This window comes from Macadamia integrifolia, chromosome 4 (assembly GCF_013358625.1).
Source record: "Macadamia integrifolia cultivar HAES 741 chromosome 4, SCU_Mint_v3, whole genome shotgun sequence".
NCBI lineage: Eukaryota > Viridiplantae > Streptophyta > Magnoliopsida > Proteales > Proteaceae > Macadamia > Macadamia integrifolia.
The window spans coordinates 11216826-11237271 of NC_056560.1; the positions used below are offsets into that span (position 1 = coordinate 11216826).

General features: G+C 37.5%; 2 protein-coding genes across 9 annotated transcripts; both read left to right on the top strand.

Moving 5' to 3' along the window:
• The first annotated feature begins 830 nt into the window (after window positions 1–830).
• LOC122077112 (DNA polymerase lambda) lies at window positions 831–14297 on the top strand. 7 transcript variants are annotated; one of them, XM_042642913.1, is made up of 15 exons: window positions 835–1416; window positions 1485–1650; window positions 2538–2675; window positions 3274–3630; window positions 3886–3979; window positions 4076–4206; window positions 7114–7176; window positions 7437–7616; window positions 7708–7761; window positions 9195–9283; window positions 10595–10685; window positions 11339–11419; window positions 12644–12711; window positions 13813–13897; window positions 14018–14297. In XM_042642913.1, exons 2-15 carry the CDS (start codon window positions 1534–1536, stop codon window positions 14114–14116), a joined length of 1647 nt encoding a protein of 548 aa, XP_042498847.1. In that variant the 5' UTR covers window positions 835–1416; window positions 1485–1533; the 3' UTR covers window positions 14117–14297. The 7 variants fall into 7 exon arrangements, with proteins under 7 accessions (XP_042498852.1, XP_042498848.1, XP_042498853.1 ...); XM_042642917.1 differs by lacking the exon at window positions 835–1416 and adding an exon at window positions 2343–2426 and having other exon boundaries at window positions 1513–1650; XM_042642914.1 differs by lacking the exon at window positions 7708–7761 and having other exon boundaries at window positions 832–1416.
• A 685-nt stretch (window positions 14298–14982) lies between these two features.
• LOC122075794 (protein PLASTID REDOX INSENSITIVE 2, chloroplastic) lies at window positions 14983–18366 on the top strand. Of its 2 annotated transcripts, XR_006139351.1 has the most exons (4): window positions 14983–15519; window positions 15726–15821; window positions 17366–17647; window positions 17916–18055. XR_006139351.1 is itself a non-coding variant. In XM_042640961.1 (3 exons), exons 1-3 carry the CDS (start codon window positions 15109–15111, stop codon window positions 18108–18110), a joined length of 702 nt encoding a protein of 233 aa, XP_042496895.1. In that variant the 5' UTR covers window positions 15027–15108; the 3' UTR covers window positions 18111–18366. The 2 variants fall into 2 exon arrangements, 1 of the variants encoding a protein (XP_042496895.1); XM_042640961.1 differs by lacking the exon at window positions 17366–17647 and having other exon boundaries at window positions 15027–15519; window positions 17916–18366.
• The last annotated feature ends 2080 nt before the right edge of the window (window positions 18367–20446 follow it).

Sequence of the window (20446 nt, forward strand, 5' to 3'; positions counted from 1 at the left end):
AAAAAAAAAAAAAAAAAAAAAAGATTGAGGAAGGATATGGTAGTGGATGCACTTATTGCATTATTCATTATTAACATAATAATGTGTGGGTTAGTAGTTAGTAGTAAGTGTGGGCCCAATGGCCCCCTTGTCTGGTCCTTGTGGTTTGTCTCTTGCCCAATGTGGGTCTTACATACTATTTGTCGAGATCAATGACTAGTACTGGTTTGTCTTGTTAGGGGGTCCAACCTAAAATCTTAAGGTATTAGGACCTGAACAAACTGTTGTGAAACTCTAGCTCTATATCTCCGGACACCTCAACATGTATATGTCGGTAACATCGTCGCGGTGATAGATATGGCACAACCAACGGTGGTTACACCAAGCAAAGCCAAATTGAAAATAGCAATGTAAGGCTGTAATTAGAGGTGAAATAGAGCCATTGCAGCTGAAAATAGAGTCGCGTTTCTTAAAACCCCAGTCCAACCCTAAGTCCTTCAAATTCAACCCAAGCCCCCGGGTTAATGCATAGGCCCAACCCTACCGGGATCATGTAAACCAACTTGGGCCTAGTTGACCTTAATTGACCTTGATTTTTGCCAAAGTCGGGCTAACCCTATTTAACCATATCTTTGCCATTTGTGGTTCTATGCATAATAAATAAATAAATAAATAAAATGTTCTACCCAAAAAGAAAAAAAAAAAAGGCAACATAGTAATAGATGTTTAGCTCGCTTAACCCCAACACTGATTCATGTCAATGTTTTTCAATCATAACTTGCCCTCAAGGCGTGTATCATTCAAGTATTTTAAGTTTGGCAAAGAAGATTCCTTGGGGAGTGTAACTCTTGCGATCGCGAACCAAGAACTCTCCCCCTTTGAAATTTAATGGAAGATGATTGCCTGAGCAAGAGGTATAGAGGAGCACGCCAGCCAGGGAATCATTTCCCTATGACCTTACATAATACATTGTGTAATTAGCCTGCGACACTGCCAATTCTCGAAACCATCTTCGGGAGTCCGGGACTACATGTATGAAAAAAAAAAAAAAAATTGCATTTAGCGGTGATCCTATAGGAAAATCAGGGTTAGGGTTTTTTAAATCGATAGGATCAATTCTGATTGATTTCAAATTCAATTCAATCCAATGCCGATCAGAATCGGCCAGATCGGATCGAATTCTGTACGAAATTAGGGTAAGGGTTTTTCCTAACAGATCCCTACCGATTTTGGATCGATTCTGATTGATTTCAATTCAATCCTGTCCCGATCAGAATCGGCCAGGACCGATTTGGTCCCAATTCCGATCGACAGAGATCTAGCCAACCCCATGTCGGTGGAACGATCTAGGAGATCTGCGCGTCGCTGGAGTCTCTATCGTTGCCTCTTTGTGACACGTGCATTGTGACGAGCAGCTTCTCTTCGAAGCTACAAAAGGCAAGCACGTTTGAATTTATCTTTTTCGGTGGATTAAGTTTTCTTGCTTCTCATGGTAAATTTAACAGTTCAACTCGCTGGGTAAGGGTTAAGATTCACAAATCTGAAAGCACCCCAATGGCGCCAAAATCAAGAAAGAAGAAGGAGCTCCCTCGTTCTCCAGAGCAACCGGGAATGTTTGAGGGAATGGTAGTCTTCTTGGTTGTAAACGAAGTACAGCCACGCAGATTACAGGTACTTCAGTTCTGTGAGTGTAACCCTTCTCACCCTTTTATCTATTTATATTTATTCATCTCTGTAATGAAATGCGGAGCCATCCGAGGCTTCCATAGCTTATTGTTTGTGCCATTTTTTTTGTTTTTGCTATCTTCTTGAGCTGTTATTTGTGTTGCTAATGCTAAACATCGAAGACCCAGAATCCAAATAGCCGTTTTGTGAAACCCTTTAGTTCATTGCCTTGTCTATCAAATACCACATTTTACCTAGTTGGTTCCTTCTTTCAGTATATATTTTTCTCTAGTTTGCGCTGGATACTACCACAATCAAAGACACAGAGGTTTCTGTTCTCAGAGAAATCATATTACCAATACATTCCTTACGATGAATTCCTACTTCAACGTTCTTTTCTTGTTTCCTCTACTTTATTTTTTAAAATTTCAGTTCCGTCAATTTGCAAAAGAAGTAAAGGAAAGAGAAGTTAAATCAAATCAATACAAGTGGAAACTTTTGTAACCATTACCTTAAGGGATGAGATAACTAACACTAAAACATTCTTTTGATTTGAAAAGTAAATGAATTTTACATCTGAAAAATATAATTACCAAGTGTGTTAAGAATTTTATTTAGGTTTGCACAGTCACGATTACAAAATTTTTCTTTTTTATTTTCGAAAGTGATTTCACTTCACTTCCCATAATTGCAACCAGATGGAGCTTTCATGTGCCTTCTGTGAGATCCTGAAAAGCATTGTTATTGCTATTTTGATTTTTCAAGGAACCTTCTCATACTAGGTAGGAGTTTTCCCTAGTATTCTCATGTTTGGTTTTCTTGTTTATTCTTATTTATTTATTAATATAATCATTATTAGTTTTGTTGCATATTCACTTTTATTGCTTCCTCAGATATGGAAACAGAAGCTGGTGCAGATGGGAGCTACCATTGAGGATCGCCTTTTAAAGAGGGTTACTCATATTTTTGCTATGAACTCCAGAGCCCTTCTAAAGCAAGTGGATCGGGATTGGTTGACGTGCTTTAGAGGGGTGAGTTCTTGTTTTTCTTCTTCAATCATTTCCTTGATTGTAAAATTATGGTTGTTTCCAAAATTTGTTCAAGTACCATTAATTGTTGATTCTCATTAGATTCTAATTAATAATTTAAATTTTGTAACCCAACCATATTTTCATAGACTACCTATCAGTTCTACTTTTACTACGTGACTTACTTGATTTATGATTTGCAACTTCAGCTACTTTCTGTTTCTTTGTGAGGCTATATCTTCTGCTCCTCATTGTCATTGACGATCAATATCTAATTTTATATGCCAGCGAATTGCTCCTTTCTCTGTTCGAAGCAGCTGTGCTTTCTTGTTTAATATCCCTTTCACTTTGTTCTGTTTCCACAATTTAAGCTGTAAGATTGTATGTTCTACCCTTCCCCTACTTGTTCTGCATAACCTCTTTAATCTCCTTTTCTTATTCTGCTTTCTAAAATTCATCTGATGATATAGTTTTATATGGAGGAGAATGGGGGAAAATTCTAGCTTTTTTCATTTATACCAATATGCATATTGAGGAGTTTCATAGTCCCTTAAGGAAGTCATCCAAAGTTTTGATGTTTAATGACCCTGCCATGTTTCAGAGTTTACTCCTTTACCAGTGGTTGGAGGAAAGCTTGAGATTAGGAGAAAAAGTGCCTGAGGATTCCTACAGTCTAAAACTGGATTCTGAAGGGGGGGAGGAGGAAAAATATTTAGAGGCAATCTCATCTGAATCAGTGAATGACAACAATTTGGGTGGTGGTAAACCTTCCCCTTGCAAAAAGGTCAGATTGGCTCCTGGGGATTCAAATGTTGCAAGTCTAGTGAGTGGGGAAGATAATAGAAAAGTTCCTGGAGATGAGGCACCAAATACTACTGGAGGTTCCGATGACTCCACTCATTATACATCAAGTCCAGAAAATTGTAGTCAATATATTCCTGATGCTTCAAATAGGAATGTAAGTTACCACTGAAAACTGTTTAAATTAATACTTGAAGCATTTGGTCACATGTTACCAGGTGTACTTCTTCTTTCTGGATATGTGCTGCTGAAACTATGTCAATCAAATATATTTTGTGCTGTTAGCATTTTGTTATTAGTAGCATTACAGGAATAAGAACATTTTTCAAGCTCTTTGTAGGGCCAAAGGAGTAAAGATCTCTTTTAGCATTCAAACTTGCTGAAGTATTACTTCTACTTATTTGCTGATCAGATTAGTTCTTCAGAGTTATCCCTGGACTATAGTCCGCCTGATTTAAATAGGAATATAACTGAGATATTTGGAAAACTTGTCAACATATACAGAGGTAAGACTGACTTGGATGATTTACACCCTATGCTTTTGTGTTTATAGTCTGCTGTTTTTGGGTTGTGATATGAAGTGGTTTTTTTCCCTGTAAAAGCCCTAGGTGATGACAGGAGGTCGTTTAGTTATTACAAAGCCATTCCAGTGATTGAGAAGTTGCCTTTCAAGATTGAAAGTGTTGACCAGGTCAAACACCTGCCCTCGATTGGGAAGTCAATGCAGGACCATGTAAGTAACTGTTATCTGGTGTAGAAACAGTGTTTGAGAATTCTTCATTGTTTGCACTATCTAACTTCTTTTTCATATTATTTATCTGGTTATGCCAGAAAATGCAGAATTCCAGTGCAATTTATGATTTCTCTGTATATTTGATGTTGAGGGTACTTTACCCCCTTCCTTGGCCTTCTCTTTACCATTAATTGATGTAAATGTACAACGATGGAACCCATCTAGGTATCCAGATAGAGATGAATCAGATCCAATATGGGTCTTTGACTAGTAGGATTTTTTAGGATTTTATTTCTATTTTCATGTAATCTTTTATTTTTGACAGCTTAAGTAGAGGAGAGAGCTCTTAGGATTTAGTATCATTTGAGTTTCCAAATTAGAGTAGGTTTCCTTTTAATGTTGGATTTCTTTTTGAATACCTGTAACCGGAATTAGAGATCAGATTGAAAGAATGAATTGAGATTGCTTTTGGTGAAGAGCCTGCGGATTAGTGTGTGTGCAATTCTCTTCCCCCCTGCTCTTTCTTGAGTGAATCTTCTCTCCCTCCCTTGCAACTCTAAGTTCATCTCACGGATTTTCCCTACCCCTACCGGCCCTCCATCATTAATAGTTCTTGTCTAGTTTATCTTCCTAATTATAAGAAAACACAACATGTTAAGCCTATGTTCTAACTAGCAACTCAGCGTATGGCAAGTTTCAGTTGGTGCAGTGAAAACTTTGGCATATAAATAGAGCAATTAAAAATAAAAATAAAAAAAAAAGAAAAGAAAAGAAAAGAAAAAAAGAAAAAAAGTCTAGGGTTAGGGTTATGTTTGATAAAAATTTCAAAAGTTTGGGACCAATAGTACATCAGATGGCATAAGACATATATGCACTGTACAACAACAACAACACATCTTAGCCTTATCCCAACTAAATGGGGTCGGTTACATGGATCCGAGTGAGGAAAAAAAAAAAAACCTTCTAGTGAGAAAGAAGTCTATTTGACTGGAATGCTGTCCGCTTTTGTATGTAATTAAGTGTTCTTCTCTTTTTGCAAAAAGAGTGTTAACAATGGATAGATCATAGGCGGTAGCGAAGTCCAAAACTGAGGTTCCTTCTTCATTTCTCTCCCCAACTCCATAACTTTTGTGCACTTCAACATAACCTCTCCTATCTTTACCAATGTGCCCGTTCAGATCTCCTCCCAGAATAATCTTTTCATCCGGTCTAAAGCTGTGCATCAATTCATCCATGTGTTCCCAAATTGTAGCTTGTAGCTCTCATCCAAACCCGCTTGGGGAGCATAGACGCTAATAATGTTGACCACCTCTTTATCTAACACCAGCTTTAGGGATAGGATCCTATCTCCCATTCTTTTAACATCTACCACATCGTTCTTCAGGTCTTTATCTACCACTATACCAACTCCACCTCTACCACTTGGTCTCCCGAATACCAAAGTTTAAAATCGTCCAACATCTTAACTTTCATCTCTTTCCATCTAGTCTCTTGGATACATGCAATGTTAATCCTTCTCCTCCTCATAACATCTATCAACTCCATAAATATATGCACTGTATATTAAATATATCTTGTATGTACATAAATAATAATATTATGTACTGGATAATTAGGTTAAACAAGGTGTCAAGTATTGCTCTCGGGCAGCATCGAAAAGCTGGTTTTGAGAGACGTCTTGGAGACATGTCAGAGAGATGCAAAGAGACATTAGATGTGCTTTGATTGCATGTATTGCATGTATATGCTTATGATACATGTAAAACAAGTGTTTTAAGCATTATGCACCATAAATAAGCAATAGATAATAATTCCAACCAATGTAGGTAATATATGTCTTCACGGCATCCATGTGATTCAAATCTTCACTGGCAAGTGCAATATTAGATCGACTAACAAATAGTAAAAAACCATTAAGCAAAAATATTTGAAAAAGTTATTTGCACATTAAGCTACTGGCTTAAAGTAACCCCTAAAGGTTCAAACCAATCAAGCAATATGTAAGTATAAACATATGACTAAGTATTAAGTAAAATAAATTAAGTATATACATATTAACCTTTTTGGGTAACAAGTATATATACATTAACCATACTACTACTCTAGTAGTAACATATTAAACAAACCTGAAAAGTAGTATGTAACTTTTAACAAGTACTGATCAACATTATAACTATAGATCACAAATCATTCAAGAAGATTTAAACCTAGGTTAGTTTTTTCAATTAGACGTGATACTTGGCAAAAACAATCAAGAAAAACCAAGATTAAGCAATAGAATTCAATTTATTTATTTATTTTTTTAACATGCAGTCTACGACTTTGATGTTTGATCTCCACTTTGATGTGCTTTTGTTGTTAATTTTTGTTTGTTTACTCACTCCTCCTATATCTTTTTTGAGTGTAGATGGGATCCACTTAAGTATTTTGCCAAAAAAAGGAAGAAGTTTCCTTCCAAAAATTGGCATCATATTGGCCTCTACCAGTACCATATTGGTCTGTATCTTGTAGATAAATTATTTATGCATTGATTTGTGTCATATCGACATGGCCAATTCGATATAAATTGGTCATATCGTATTGATACTTGATACCATGGGTAAATTATACTGTGACATATCCTTTAAGAGGGGAACTTCTTGTTTTCATTCTTGTACAATATGCATTTCTCAAAATATCACATTCTTTTGAGATACATTTCCATTGTCCGTTACTCTGTTGTCTTATGAGCTCCAACTTTCTTATACCCAAATACCCAAAAAAAATCTGAAAATTATTTAAATCACTTACCCATGTTTCAGTTGAAAACTAAAAGCATGCCTATTCTGTACCATCCTGAAATAATTATAATAGAGCAGTTTTTTTACTTACCATTTTGAAAAAGCTAATAAGGCAAGTGTCTTGCAGATTCATGAGATAGTGACTACTGGCAAGTTGTCGAAGTTGGAGCACTTTGAGACGGATGAAAAGGTGTTGCAAAGCTTCTTGGAAACTGTTAGCTATAACTTAAACCTGACTTCTAGAAATGTTTCTTAATACCTACCATGTCGTTTAAGATAGTATTTCAATAATATTTTCTTCTGTCTCTCTCTCTCTCTCTAATAATTTTATATATATATATATAATTATTTGGTATTAGCATCTTCTTGTGGCAATTGTATGCTATGTTCAATCTAAATCTCTCTACATGGTTTATTCATCTCTATAGTGATTTTTCCAACATTATGAAGGTGCGGACAATCTCTCTCTTTGGGGAAGTTTGGGGTGTTGGTCCAGCTACTGCTCTGAAACTCTATGAGAAAGGACACCGCTCACTGGATGATCTGAAGAATGAGGATACCTTAACAAATGGACAGAAGATAGGGTTGAAATATTTTGACGATATCAAGACGAGAGTTCCACGCCATGAGGTCTGTATTTGCGCTGAACCCAATCGGTCTTTGTGCAAGTTCATCAAATTCATGTGCCATTTCCAACAGTTACCTAATTTCCATGGCCTAGGTTCAAGAAATGGATTTGCTTTTACAGAAAGCTGGAGAAGATGTATTGCCCGGGGTGAGCACTGTAATAGACCGATATGGGCTCAGTCCTAAGAGTTTCTGGATCTGCCTTGGGAGTCTTATAGAAATGATTTTACAATCAGTTATGAGCTACTTTTTCTGTAATTTATTTGCTGCACCTAATGTACATGACATACAAATATAGACGCATTTAAAGTAAAGCTATTTCAATAAACAAATTTCAACTGGTTTTGTAAATAAAAAAGAATATCAGGATACTAACAAAAGATAAACTAGGCTAGAAAATCCTACCAAATTGATGCAGGATCTTTACACTATTAGGCTTTAAAGGGGTTAGTAGTTTCTGGGAAACTTGAACAAAATCAACTAGGGTTTGGGTATGGATTTTATAGGATAAAATTTTAAGGTATTGGGTCCCAATTAAAAAAGCTCCAGGATTGGGGAAATTGAATAAGAAAGATATTGACTGCAAAGTCGACCTTCCGGATTCAGTAAGTTCAGGTCGAACACCCCCTCTCCAAAAGAAAAAAAAAAAAAAAAAAAAAGATTCAAGAAACTAGCTGGAAATTCAAGAAAATGTAAATAATCTGAAGACTCAGAGAACGAATAAGAAGAGGCTGGAATTAGGATCTACACTCTTAAAGCATGAGCAGCTTCAGGAAAGATAGGTGTTTGGAATGCCATAAAGCTCAGAGCAACCTCTTGTTAGGAATTACGTAATTCCCTACAAAGCTTCATATTTAAAGTGACAAATTCAACTAGGGTTTGGGCATAATTTCCCCAAATCACTTTGGATTTTCAAGATCATAGGTTTGTTGAGTAGTTAAGTGAAACTTTTTTTGATGATGCAAAATCAAGCAAATGAGAAAATGTGATCCCTGAAAAGAAGTCCTAAAAGTGCGTGATAGGGATAAGATTTGGAGTTTCTTCTGTTGGATTAATTAGCAAACTTGAACCCTTATAACTTCAAGTTGGAGTAGAATAATCCCTGGTAGCTTAGTAGTTGAAACTAACAACAAGAAGATCAAAGTGACTGAATTCAATGTGTAGACCCAGACAAGCTAAGACCCAAGATAGAATTTCCACTAGGGCATGTGCAAGAGGAGAGTTTTGAATTTCTTCCAAAGAAAGAGAAATAGGCATGGACTTCTGCAGCTGCTCTGTATGGTGCTCTCAAGGGGTGGCTGTATTACTTGGACCAATTGTTCTCGTAGTGGGTCACAACTGGAAACCATCATTCTCCCTGTAGGCCTTAATTGGAAACTATAACTCTTTTCTGTGGATCCTGTCCTTGCATTCCGCATCAGATATGGTGTATAGAAATTTAATACAACGAGACATTATTGGATTTTTGGCCTTAATATGCATTTATGTATGAGTGTATGAATGCATGAAGATTTCTTGCATGTGTGGTGCAACTATGTCCTCGTGTTTCCTTAATGCACGTTACTCTCATATGTTTTGTAGGTAGTTGTTGTATGTGGAGGATCATACAGACGTGGAAAGGCTACATGTGGTGATCTAGACATTGTAATTACACATCCCGATGGAAAAAGGTTAACAGTCCTATAAATGTCAAACCAGTCTCCTGTTGCTGCATTAATGGTTTTAAAGCACTGTATTGTTATTTATGACAGTCCACATTGTATAGTGCATAATAGTCTAATGGTTCAGATGTAAAACAGACCTACAAAGTTCTGTTTCTGCAAAATGTGATCATAATGCGGTTGTTATTGAGTCAATTCAACGGTTGTCATGGAAGTGGACCAGCCTGCCCCAGCTTGTATCAATTCAAGCCCTTTGGGTTGGACTATGCAAGGCCACAAGATCATATATATAAAAGTACAGCAAGGACCCAAGCCTAGAACCTAGATAAATGATTGCCTTAAAGTGATGGGAATTCGCATGAGGAATTTCTGGCTTAGCCCTTTGGTTTAGTGTTCAATTCCATATAACTCATTAGAAGCGGTAAAGTCTAACAGATGGGTCTTCTAAGCAGGGATTAATCAAGAATGGTTGTTGACTAGTCTACTTTCTAGATCCTTGTGTATACTTAAAGGGGCAAATTACTAAAAAGATCCATTGCCTTTGGTGTCTCTATTCATCTCTTCTGAAGGTGTTGCTACACCATACATCCCTTTCAGGCTGTGAGTAATTCTAACGCTGGTTGAACTCGGTCCAAATTCAAGACTGCAGATCCAAGGGCAAAGAAAAGTTCCTTCTTGACTCGTCATTGTTGCTTTCTGGGCCTGCAACACCCTTGCCTCTGTGTTGTGTGTTTGCATTGTAGGGCGTGCTTCACCTTATCACCTGGTTGAACTTGGTCCTTTACAATGCATGCACACACGGACACAAATGGGCACAGACACGCATAATTATATTTATTTGTCTTTGTATTTATATAGCTGGATATTGGACATTGACATCATGGGGAGGATGCAATTATAAGCACATGGAATTGGTGGTATAGGGTTACCACTTTTCAGGGCCATCTCATTATAGTCCATGATATGGATGGTCTGTATGTATGTGTGTGTCAGTGTGTGTATGTGCGCATGTGCATTCTAGAGTTACCAAAACTTTGGATGGAATTAGCCTCAGCATGTGTGGCTTTTCCCCAAAGGCCATTTCAGTTGTGATATTATACATCCTTTCTGACTTGCGTCCGCCATTTTCAGTAAGTTTGTCCAACTTACTACAGTTTCTGATTTTGGTCCTTGAATTCTTGGTCCTCCATCATATTTGATTCCACATTGTTTATGAGATGTCCCTTTGTTCTCCGTTGGAAAATTCTCTTACTGTTTCCTAGTAATTCTGCATCTGAACTGGGTTTTATAAAGCTGACAACTGTCTTCTCTGTACCTCAGTCATAAAGGATTTTTAAGAAAATATGTGAAGCATCTGAAAGATATTGGATTTTTAAGGGAGGATTTGATCTTTGGCATTCACAGTGAGGAGGTAATAACCCTTTTTTTCCCCTTTCTATGGTACTATGTAGAAGAACTTATGCCAATTATATACGAAATATAGTAGCATATGGTGGGAACAGTAGGTACCTCCCTGAATGGAAAATAGTAACTTTTCATGTGTTCATGGTATAGGATATAGAAAGCTTCTTAAATTTCATCAAATTGGATTGCTGGAAAATAAAGTCGGCTGTTCTAAATAGTCTATTAATTGGTAATTAATATCTTCAAAACATTTGAAATCATTCATATGTAGAGTGTTGAGTCTGTGTTCTAAAGTTTTCTGGCAATGGTATGCTTATTTTTGTCTGGCAATTAGTTTCATCATCTGGACCATTTTGAGAGTTCCTGTCCATGGATTGTGAACCATTCATTTTATGAAGGCCGAGGCATAAGGCTTTTCTTCTATTGAGGAGCTTCCCAATGCATAGATTCAGGAAAGCTGGATTGCACAAATTTTTTACGCTGGATGAATTTTTTCTCAGCTTCGTTGACTGAGACTAGTTTTTCTATTCACAGGGACATTTTCTTACACCTTTGAATTTATATTCTCATTGATTCCCTTAGATTTTGTTCTTGTGTTTTTAATTCACCCTGCTCGTTATTGCATGGAATTGACTTTTGGATTTTACATGTTGCATACAGGATACTGATTCAGGGGTTGACACATACTTTGGTCTTTGTACATATCCTGGTCGAGAACAACGACATCGGATTGACCTCAAGGTAATTTATAACTAAATTATTTGTAATATATATATATATATATATATTATTCCTTTGTTGAGATTTTGTTGTGGGGGCATTCCTGAAAACTACCCCCTTTTCTTGCCTTTTGTGCCCTTTGTTCAGTTCCATTCCCTTGGAATTGGAATTTTACAAGATCATCTATGGGAGTCTTCTTGTGAGTTTGTGAGGTGGGCTGTGGGCATGGGACTATGGGAGATGGAGATTCCTCACATGCAGGGGGTGCCTTAAGAGGACTTGAATGGAAATTCAGGGTTGGGTTATCAAAATGGTTAAATGGCATTAAAACAACTCTTTCGTTGTGGTATTGTCACACTCCTATGTGGTCTTTTCCAGTGAAGCTTAGAGTAGGTGTCAATATTTCCTATGTGAACCAAATGGTATGGGTTTACCCACCCCCCACAACCACTTCCCCCACCCAAAAAAAAAAAAAAGGAATGAAGAGGCTCTGTCGTTGATAGCTTACCTCTGCAACTTCTATTCAGGCGGACTGCTCTGTATACACATGAATAGTCTTGGTTTTGTTTGAGAGGCTTCAAATGGTTTCATAGACCTTCATTCTGGACCTTCCAAGGTTGTAGAATGCTGCTCCTTACATACATTGGACAACCAGAGTCTGGCTTCAGTGGAGTTCCTTACCGGAATAGTGGGAGCTTGGAGGGCTTACCGTGTCTCAAAATGGCTATGAAACTTGGAATTCTCTGATACCAAGTTCGGTTCTGTTGTAGAGAATGGAACATTGTGTTAAGAGATGTCTCATAGCAGTAGCAGTAGAGGGAGAAGAAAGGGATGATATGGGATGAAGAAAACTGTGGATCCTATGAGAAACAAAGGAAGGTTAGTGCAGGCCACTGCCACTCACCCCTTCATATTTACTGTAACAAAGAAAAAGAACTGGAAAGTACAGGACTACCCCCATACATATGTAACTTTTCGAAATTAATGATTGCAAAATCATATTCTACGGTTAGGGCAGTCCACTGCGCATACGTATGATCACTTTCTGTTTTTATATGTTTCTCCCATTGGAAGTTGTGATGTACCTAGCATGATCATGTGAATTTTTGGGAACTTATGCATTCTAGCTGACTTGTTAGGTATCAATTTTTCAAGTTGCTCTAATTTATAATTTAAAATTGTTTGCAAAATCATATTCTTCAGTCATTGTCATATCTCACATATATTACTTTTGAATTATGTCAGGTGTATCCAAGGGATATATATGCATTTGGATTAATAGCATGGACAGGAAATGATGTACTCAATAGGAGGTAAGTTCATTTTTATTCTATAGTCAGGTTTAATAATCGGTACATTCCATGGTTTTTGCCTCCTCTCTGGATGAAAAACAATGAAGGGCATTGGTAGCATTACAAAAATTCATGCTAGGGTATGTTACGTTGCTTCTGCTGCAAGCATTGGGTGATCTGTGTGACAAAAATCTTAGGATACAGGGAAACGGCCAATATTGATCTGCCTGTCTTTATATATATATATATATATATATATTTCTGTCTCTGTGTGGGGGGGGGGGAAAGAAGCAAAAGAAGCCTAAAAGGCATTGTGGCCCCTGCGCCTAGACTCAGTGGGGAGTGAAATGACCACCCCACCCCTCATGAGGCAGAAATCCCATCCCAATTGATGCTTTTACTAGTGCCCCGTTGCAGGGGCCATGCTGTTTTTTAGGGAACCCTCTCCCTATATATATATATATATTCTCTCCATTTATGAAAATTATATACAATCCATTTCCAAATAAGCAAAAGAAATCTAGGTTAATCCATTGTTTGCGTTACAATCCAGCTGCTGTAATTATTTGTATTTCAAGATGAAAGCATTTAGCAGCAAAAATATGCGATTTTGAATTTGCAACATGACATCAACAGATCCAAGTCTAATTGCATACTAAAAAGCTTACAATCTATAAAACTAAAGGAAAAGGGGCATGGACTTGTAATAACTTCAAGCTATAGGTTATGGAGCACAGCAGCCCCGCACTCAATTGGCTAATCAAAGTTTGCTAGTAATAGCCAATGGATACATTTCCAATCAGAAACAAGAATCAAAATGAAAATGTGTATCCAGATTTAGAGGGTATGATACATATCCCATGCCATCCCTCTATCTTGTGTCTGACATGGTTACTTTGGGTAGAACGGTGGTCTTGTCATTCGGGTATGTCTTTGCAATTCAGTCAGGATTGTTTGTTATGGATTTGGGTTAAAAGTTTGACGGTTGCACATATCTGAATTGGATAATTTGGATCAAATTCATAGCTCATTTTTTGGCCACTTAAATAATTTTTTTCCCGTTCATTTGTTTTTATGGAAGAGGAATTTGTGAACTGCAGTATATTTTTTTACTGAGTGCAGGTTAAGGTTAATTGCAGATTCAAAAGGCTACCGGCTTGATGATACAGGGCTCTTTCTGGCCACTCAGGGTTCTGGAGGGAAACGGGTAATCAAAGTGTTCTTTTTTCCTAGGGGTACCCAAAGGCACTGCGTTTGTTCCTTAATTTTTTTTTCAACCTTCCTTCCATTATTCATGTACACTCGGTGTTTGTCGTCTCTATTGCAGGGTGCAAGATCTAGCATGAGTTTGAGCTTTAAAACAGAAAAGGAAGTGTTTGATTTCTTGGGATTTCCTTGGCTTGAACCTCATGAAAGGAATTTGTAAATGGTCTTGAATAATATATTTTGTATGTGTATAGGCGTCCTTGTAAAGTTCTACCGAAGAGTAGAAAAAAAAACCTGGTCTTTGTTGCAGAGTCGTAGACACAACCCTTGTTTTGTTGCTGACATTTGGGCCTTTGGCTCATCAATACTCAATTGTCCACACAATCCTTTCTCTTTTGAAACTCTTCACTATTCCTCTTGATCTCTGGAGCGTATATTTTCGATTGACAATATATTTTTGTACGTGTGCATCTTAATACCATTCATGGTGACGAACATTAGGATAGCCTAGTGGTGGTAGTTTCGGCTTGTGGAGCCGGCACTCAGGGGAAGAGGTCGTGGGATCGAACCCTGTCGTACGCATTGTGTGAGTGTGTGTTTTCTTATTTATTTTGTATCCACCCGTGGGTTGCCTAGATGGTTAGGGCGAATTGGAGATTGTGTGGATTAGGCGCACGGTCTTAGGTTCGATTCTTCATCTGTGCATCTGCGAGAATTGGAGATTGTGTGGATTAGGCGCACGGTCTTAGGTTCGATTCTCCATCTGTGCATCTGCGATTTAAGTGGAGATCATGACGGTGGGTTGCTGTGCTAATCTCTCCGAGGATTAGTCAAGGTGTGCGTAAATTGGCCCAGAAACCTTGGTTAACAAAAAAAAAAAAATACCATTCATGGTTTTAGAATCCTCCAGGTGGAAAAAAGGATTACCTTTGTTAATGATGCAAATCATATCTATTTTTTTTTGGCTAAAATGCAAATCATATCCCATATGTTAGCATTTGAAGGGTGATGTTACCACAATTTACTAAAGTAATGGATAATAATTGATTTGCCAATGCATTAGCAATTCTTGATTTCATGGTCGAAGTCCACGACGGTTTGAGGATATTACCTATCAGGAAGGGTAACGATTCAGATGCCGATTCCAAATTTAGAACCCTGTTTCCTGAACGGTGAATTGTCTAAGATAATTCCCCAATTGAAATATTCGAAATGAGGAGCCTTCTAGGCTTCTACCATGTGTTCTTGCAAAAGACGGATAAGGGCCATAACTCATTAGGGAGACACAGAAAGAGAGGGATGGCGGGTAACAAAGCTTTAGCTTTATCCGTTGCTCCTCTCATCCTCGGTGAATATTCAACCTCCTTTCCTTCGTCTTCTTCGTCACCTCTTTCCTTTTCATATCATTACAACTCTTCCTCTTCTGCTTCTGGTTTCGGTGTTACTGCTCCTTTTATTTGTCGGTCTTGCACCACTGCATTTGGTCACCCTTCCTCTGTTCCTTTATTGCGTAAGAACATAGCAGCAGCACCTTCTCTTCTTTTCTCCTTTTCTTCCAGAAAGCAGATTTGCAGGGCAGCGGAGTACACATTTCCAGACCCCATTCCCGAATTTGCCGAATCCGTGAGTCCTCCCTTCGTTGTACCCATTATTCTTCTTTCATCAGTGATTTCTTCGGTTTTTTTCTAGCGGTTGTTCTATTAATCCTTTCTTCATTGTCGTGAAATTGTTTGATATTTTCTTTGCTCCTTGTTATGATATGGATCCATGGTCTACTTTTCTTTTTCTATTTACTCTTAATCTGTTGGGTTTTTCTTTTCTGGATTCAGGAAACAGAGAAGTTTCGAACCCATCTTCATAAGAAGCTGTCAAAGAAGTCCATTTTTGGAGATTCTGTAGAAGAAGTTACAGAAATCTGCTCGGAGGTAGTTTCCTTACTGACTGATGTTCTCTATAATATATGTGTAGAGTTATTGTGTATATTGTCTATTGAAATGATTTCCATAGAGCTGTTGCACGAAGTGAATGAAGGCACACTATAAACTTAATCCGATAATTTTGAGGTTTTTTGTTTTGATGCGCAGACCATTGATATTTGGATTCATATTGCATTGGCATGGGTAAAAGCGTTTAAATGTGTTTATCTGCTTTTAAAAGAGGCGGTAGCCACTGCACTTACATCCGAATTTAGGTTTTCTTTGTTCCAACTCAGAGTGACTGGTTCTAACTGACAGTTTCCTTTGTACCCATGAACTGACTACTCAGAAACAAATTTTTAAGAGATTCACTACTCCGCATTGATGATGGTTTCATTGGTTTCATGATCTTTGTTTTCTGATGAAGATTTCTTTTGGTTGTCTGGTTGGCAGATGACATTGCATAAAATTGATTAGTAACACCCCCCCCCCTTCTTATAATGCTTTCTTTTTTATGTTTGATTTAGAGTGGGAGCACAATGCTTCCTCATGGAAATGAATAGTTTTGAACCAAGGGAAAACACACTGTTTAACTTGCTTAGAAACAGTAGAATGTCTTGGAGCAAACCTCCTCATGATCCTAGGAAGTCCTATCCTGATGTTGCACACAGCATCTTGTGATCTATGAACCAAAACCCACAAAATGAAAATGGAACCTTTATACAGAGTTTCCAGTTAGAAGTGCATACTAAACCATTAGTTGGATGTGATGATATGAAGTGGGTTAATTTAGTAGATGTTATAATTATGGAACTGCTCCAATAATGTAAAACCAGTATGAATGTTCAGTGTGGAAAGGGAAATTCAGCATTTACTTAGCCTCCAAATCCCACAGAATTAGATATTTAGTGTTTTCGATATTTGCTTTTGCCGTTCTTTTTTGTTTAGTGGGCTCGTTGTAGATATCTCTATTACTCCATTTGTTGTTGATCTTTGCTTATTAAGCTATTTGTTAGTCATGAAAAAGAAGAGAAAAGAAAATCTCAATTGTGTCCCTGGGGGTGTGGATGGAGATCCATCATAATAGAAATACTTTGGCGCCATGAGTTTTTAAATGCTAAGAAATGTAGTGATCATGTTTTGATAGAGGGCAAGGGAAACTGGGTGAGGATCCAAAATTTGCTAAAATCCTCACCTAATCCATTAAGCAGATGTACCTGCTTTTGGAGGTCTAGATTACTTGGCATCTGCACAGTACTCCCTTTCTTAAGAAGCACATAGAGATCTCAACCCAAGGAAAATTGCACAAGTTTCTTCACCTGGTGTGAATTCCAAGTTCCCTCGTTGGCATTGTTCAGTATTCACTGAGTAGATTTGTGGTTGGTGATAGGGTTTTGAACAATAAATATATGAAGACGACCTAACAGTTTATATTCCACCTAAAGTCTCTGAAAATGGTAATGCCCACAAGTTTTTACTTTTCCTATCAGTGTGATAGTCTTGCATTTGAGCTTATAGAACCGGATTAAAAAAATTGAATAACTTTGTGTTAGGTGTCAAATTTTGATTGGGAGTTGAGGAAATTCGTGCAAGAAACTTCTTCAGTCCCAGTTATCGTAGATGATTCTTTAAACATTTCCAAGGGAGAAAAAGAATGGCTGCTGAACAAGTTGGGACCACAGAATGACATTTGAGTTGTCCAAATCATGGCAGAAAGATAAAATGAGTCTTACCATGAACTTTCCACCATTTGGGCTCAAAAGCTTTTCTGCCAATCAAATTGATTTAGTGAACATGGAAAAAGAAGATGAGAAGAAGAACGCTTTCTGTTGGTGGTTGGTATTTCAATGTCTTTAATACCATGTTGTTAATTGCTGAGTAAGAGGACTAAAAATGCTATTGTATTCTCTGGATTTACATTATTTTCTTGCTTTCCTGCACATTGAACTAATAACACCAATACAAGGACATCCGATCTTTTGGACTTTTATATGGAACTGCATAAATAAAAGAAACTCAAGTCTTTGGAAGCCAAACTTGTCGCTACCATTTGCATAGATCTATTGCAATTTGTTTGAATGCTAAATGTGCTATTTCATACAGATATTCAACACTTTCTTGCACACTGAATATGGAGGTCCTGGAACCCTGTTAGTCACCCCTTTCATTGACATGGCTGATACTCTGAACGAAAGAGGGCTGCCTGGGGCTCCACAAGCTGCACGTGCAGCAGTAGTATGGGCACAAGAACATGTTGACAAGGACTGGAATGAATGGACAGGTGGGGATGCCAATTAATAGAAAAGCTTCCTTTCAGGTCTGAGGTGTTGAGTGCCTCCCAATTTTTGATTTCTAGAGAGAGCTCATAGGACCGCTACTTCAAAACTGGCATTGCATATCAAAGTAAGATGATCAACAAGACTTGCCAGTAGAGGTATGCAAATAGAGTTGCCTTTGTAATATGTTTCTTTTGGAGGAAACTAACATCAAGGACAATGAATCCTTTGTCTTAATATTTGCGGAATGTTAATCTTCATTTTTTTGTTTTCGCTTCTTGGATAGGTATCATTCAGAATTATGATTTTCATATGGGGGCCCGAATAGCATAGGGCTTCCCACTTGAATCTTGGGTGATTTATGTGCTGTACAGGCAGCATCAGGATTACACCACTCCTGCTGCTGTTCCTCTCTTCCCCCCCCCCCCCCCCGCCCGCATCAGAGAGAAACTTCTGATTGTTTTGGCAAGAGCTATGCAGCTATGCCTAGTTACATGAATTTTATTTTTTCTTTTCACAGTAAGTATAGAACCTTCTTAAACATTGTAGTGTAAATCTTTTTAATTTTTGGATAGGTAGGTCCCAAGGAGAGTAAATGACCTGATAATTATAATTAGTTGGTCCTTGCCAACTAAGCTACCCTCTTTGAGGCGTAAACCATATCTTTTCCAGCCATGAGTGCTAGGCTTTAACATACGAGTAGAGTGAATGGTACTGTTATATTTTTCTCTAAAATTTTCTAATTTAAATTGTTTTTTTCAGCCTTGATGAAACCTCTCTGTAAGGTGGGGTGGGGATTATACTGGTAATTCTGATCTAATGTTAGAAAGCACCTCATTGTGGGATTTGGTATCTACGAACCAATACCCTGTAGAGAATAAGAACATTTCCTTGTTCCCAAACAGGGAGAACGATTGCCAGATTTAAGTGGTTATGGGAAAATAATTGAGGCATGGTTACCCATTTTTTTTTTTTTTTTGGTAGAACTATGTAACTTCCTTGGTACTATTATATGTACGGGCTTTTATGCCCCAAACATTAATATGAATCAAGGTTTTGTTTCTCTAAATCTGAAGTTTGTCATGAAAAATTCTTCATTTTGGAAATCATAGACAACTCTTATTTTCTCAATTATATTCATAAATGGTCACGAGGCAAGTTTACCAGAAAAAAAAAAGTCACAAGACAAAGCTGGCCGTTTCGAAGATACAAAATCGAACTAACTTGAAAATCAAAATAATAATGGTTAGATGAAACATGCCAACCAAAACTAGCAATTTCCTATTTTTGCCAAACTTCAAAATTGGCTATTAAAGTAGGAGCTTTTCCGATTTGAAAATTTCAAATTTTCAATTTGACATTTTGATCGAATTCCTCAATTTGGAAACTCTTTATTTCTGAATTGGAATTCTCAAAAACTTGTGAAATAACTTTGACAACCATTTAGAAACTTCGTAGCTTTTTCAAATAAAATGCTTAGGAGAGAAGAGAGAGACATAGGAAAGTAATAACATAAGTTACACAATTAGATAGGGAATTCACATGATGTTTACATTTGGGGTGGAGATGTCATTTCACCGGGTTGACTTTTCACGACTACACCCTCCAACCACCAACAACAATTCAAGGGTTGGGAGGACTTGATCATGCATCCCAACACCTGCCAACACTTGGAGATGCATGGTCAAATCCTCCCATCCCTTGGATGGGTCGTTGGATGGTCAGTGGTGTTGGAAAGGTTTTTTTTTTCATTTCACCATCCTCTATGTTTGGGCACAAGGGCTCAACAATGAGAGAGCATTTTTTACCCTATTAATATTAAAGGATATGGTCCAGATCAGATGATTTGGATTAGAAAAAAAAAAAAAATAATAATAATGGATGACTCACATTTGTTCGAAGTTCAAAGTTCAAACCACATGAAAGTGAAAAAGAAAAGATTTTACAACCCACTAATAATAGTGTTTGAAGTTCAAATTACTTCAATGCGGAAAAAAGGTCTTTTTATTTCCCCACCCTGTCACTACTGCTATTAGTTTTAAACAAAAGATCCGATTAAATAGAATCTTAGATAGCAGCCCACTCAGTTGGGATTGCTGTTTTTTGATCAAGAAAAGGAAGCAAAATCCAAATTTCCACTCGGTCCCTTTCCATCTCTGGGCTATTTTTAGTTCTGTTGGTGTACAGTGAAAAACTTGTTCACGATTAAATTGGCCGACAAACTAGCATCGAATCTAAAATGGGAAAGCCGGCAAAATGTACCTTCATCCCCCGGCTAACAATAAGAATCAGACATTGTGAATGTTGTTTGCAGTAGCCTGTGGAACAAAAAAGCCACGCCTAGTATCAGAAGATCCT

What these genes read in the sequence shown, in the direction of transcription:
- LOC122077112 (XM_042642913.1), top strand. Translation starts at nt 1,534, where the DNA reads ATGGCGCCAAAATCAAGAAAGAAGAAGGAGCTCCCTCGTTCTCCAGAG. An exon ending in ACTTTGAGACGGATGAAAAG is followed by an intron (nt 7,177 to 7,436) that starts GTGTTGCAAAGC and finishes AACATTATGAAG; the next exon opens with GTGCGGACAATCTCTCTCTT. An exon ending in TTGGCATTCACAGTGAGGAG is followed by an intron (nt 10,686 to 11,338) that starts GTAATAACCCTT and finishes TGTTGCATACAG; the next exon opens with GATACTGATTCAGGGGTTGA.
- LOC122075794 (XM_042640961.1), top strand. Translation starts at nt 15,109, where the DNA reads ATGAGGAGCCTTCTAGGCTTCTACCATGTGTTCTTGCAAAAGACGGAT. An exon ending in TTCCCGAATTTGCCGAATCC is followed by an intron (nt 15,520 to 15,725) that starts GTGAGTCCTCCC and finishes TTCTGGATTCAG; the next exon opens with GAAACAGAGAAGTTTCGAAC. An exon ending in TTACAGAAATCTGCTCGGAG is followed by an intron (nt 15,822 to 17,915) that starts GTAGTTTCCTTA and finishes TATTTCATACAG; the next exon opens with ATATTCAACACTTTCTTGCA.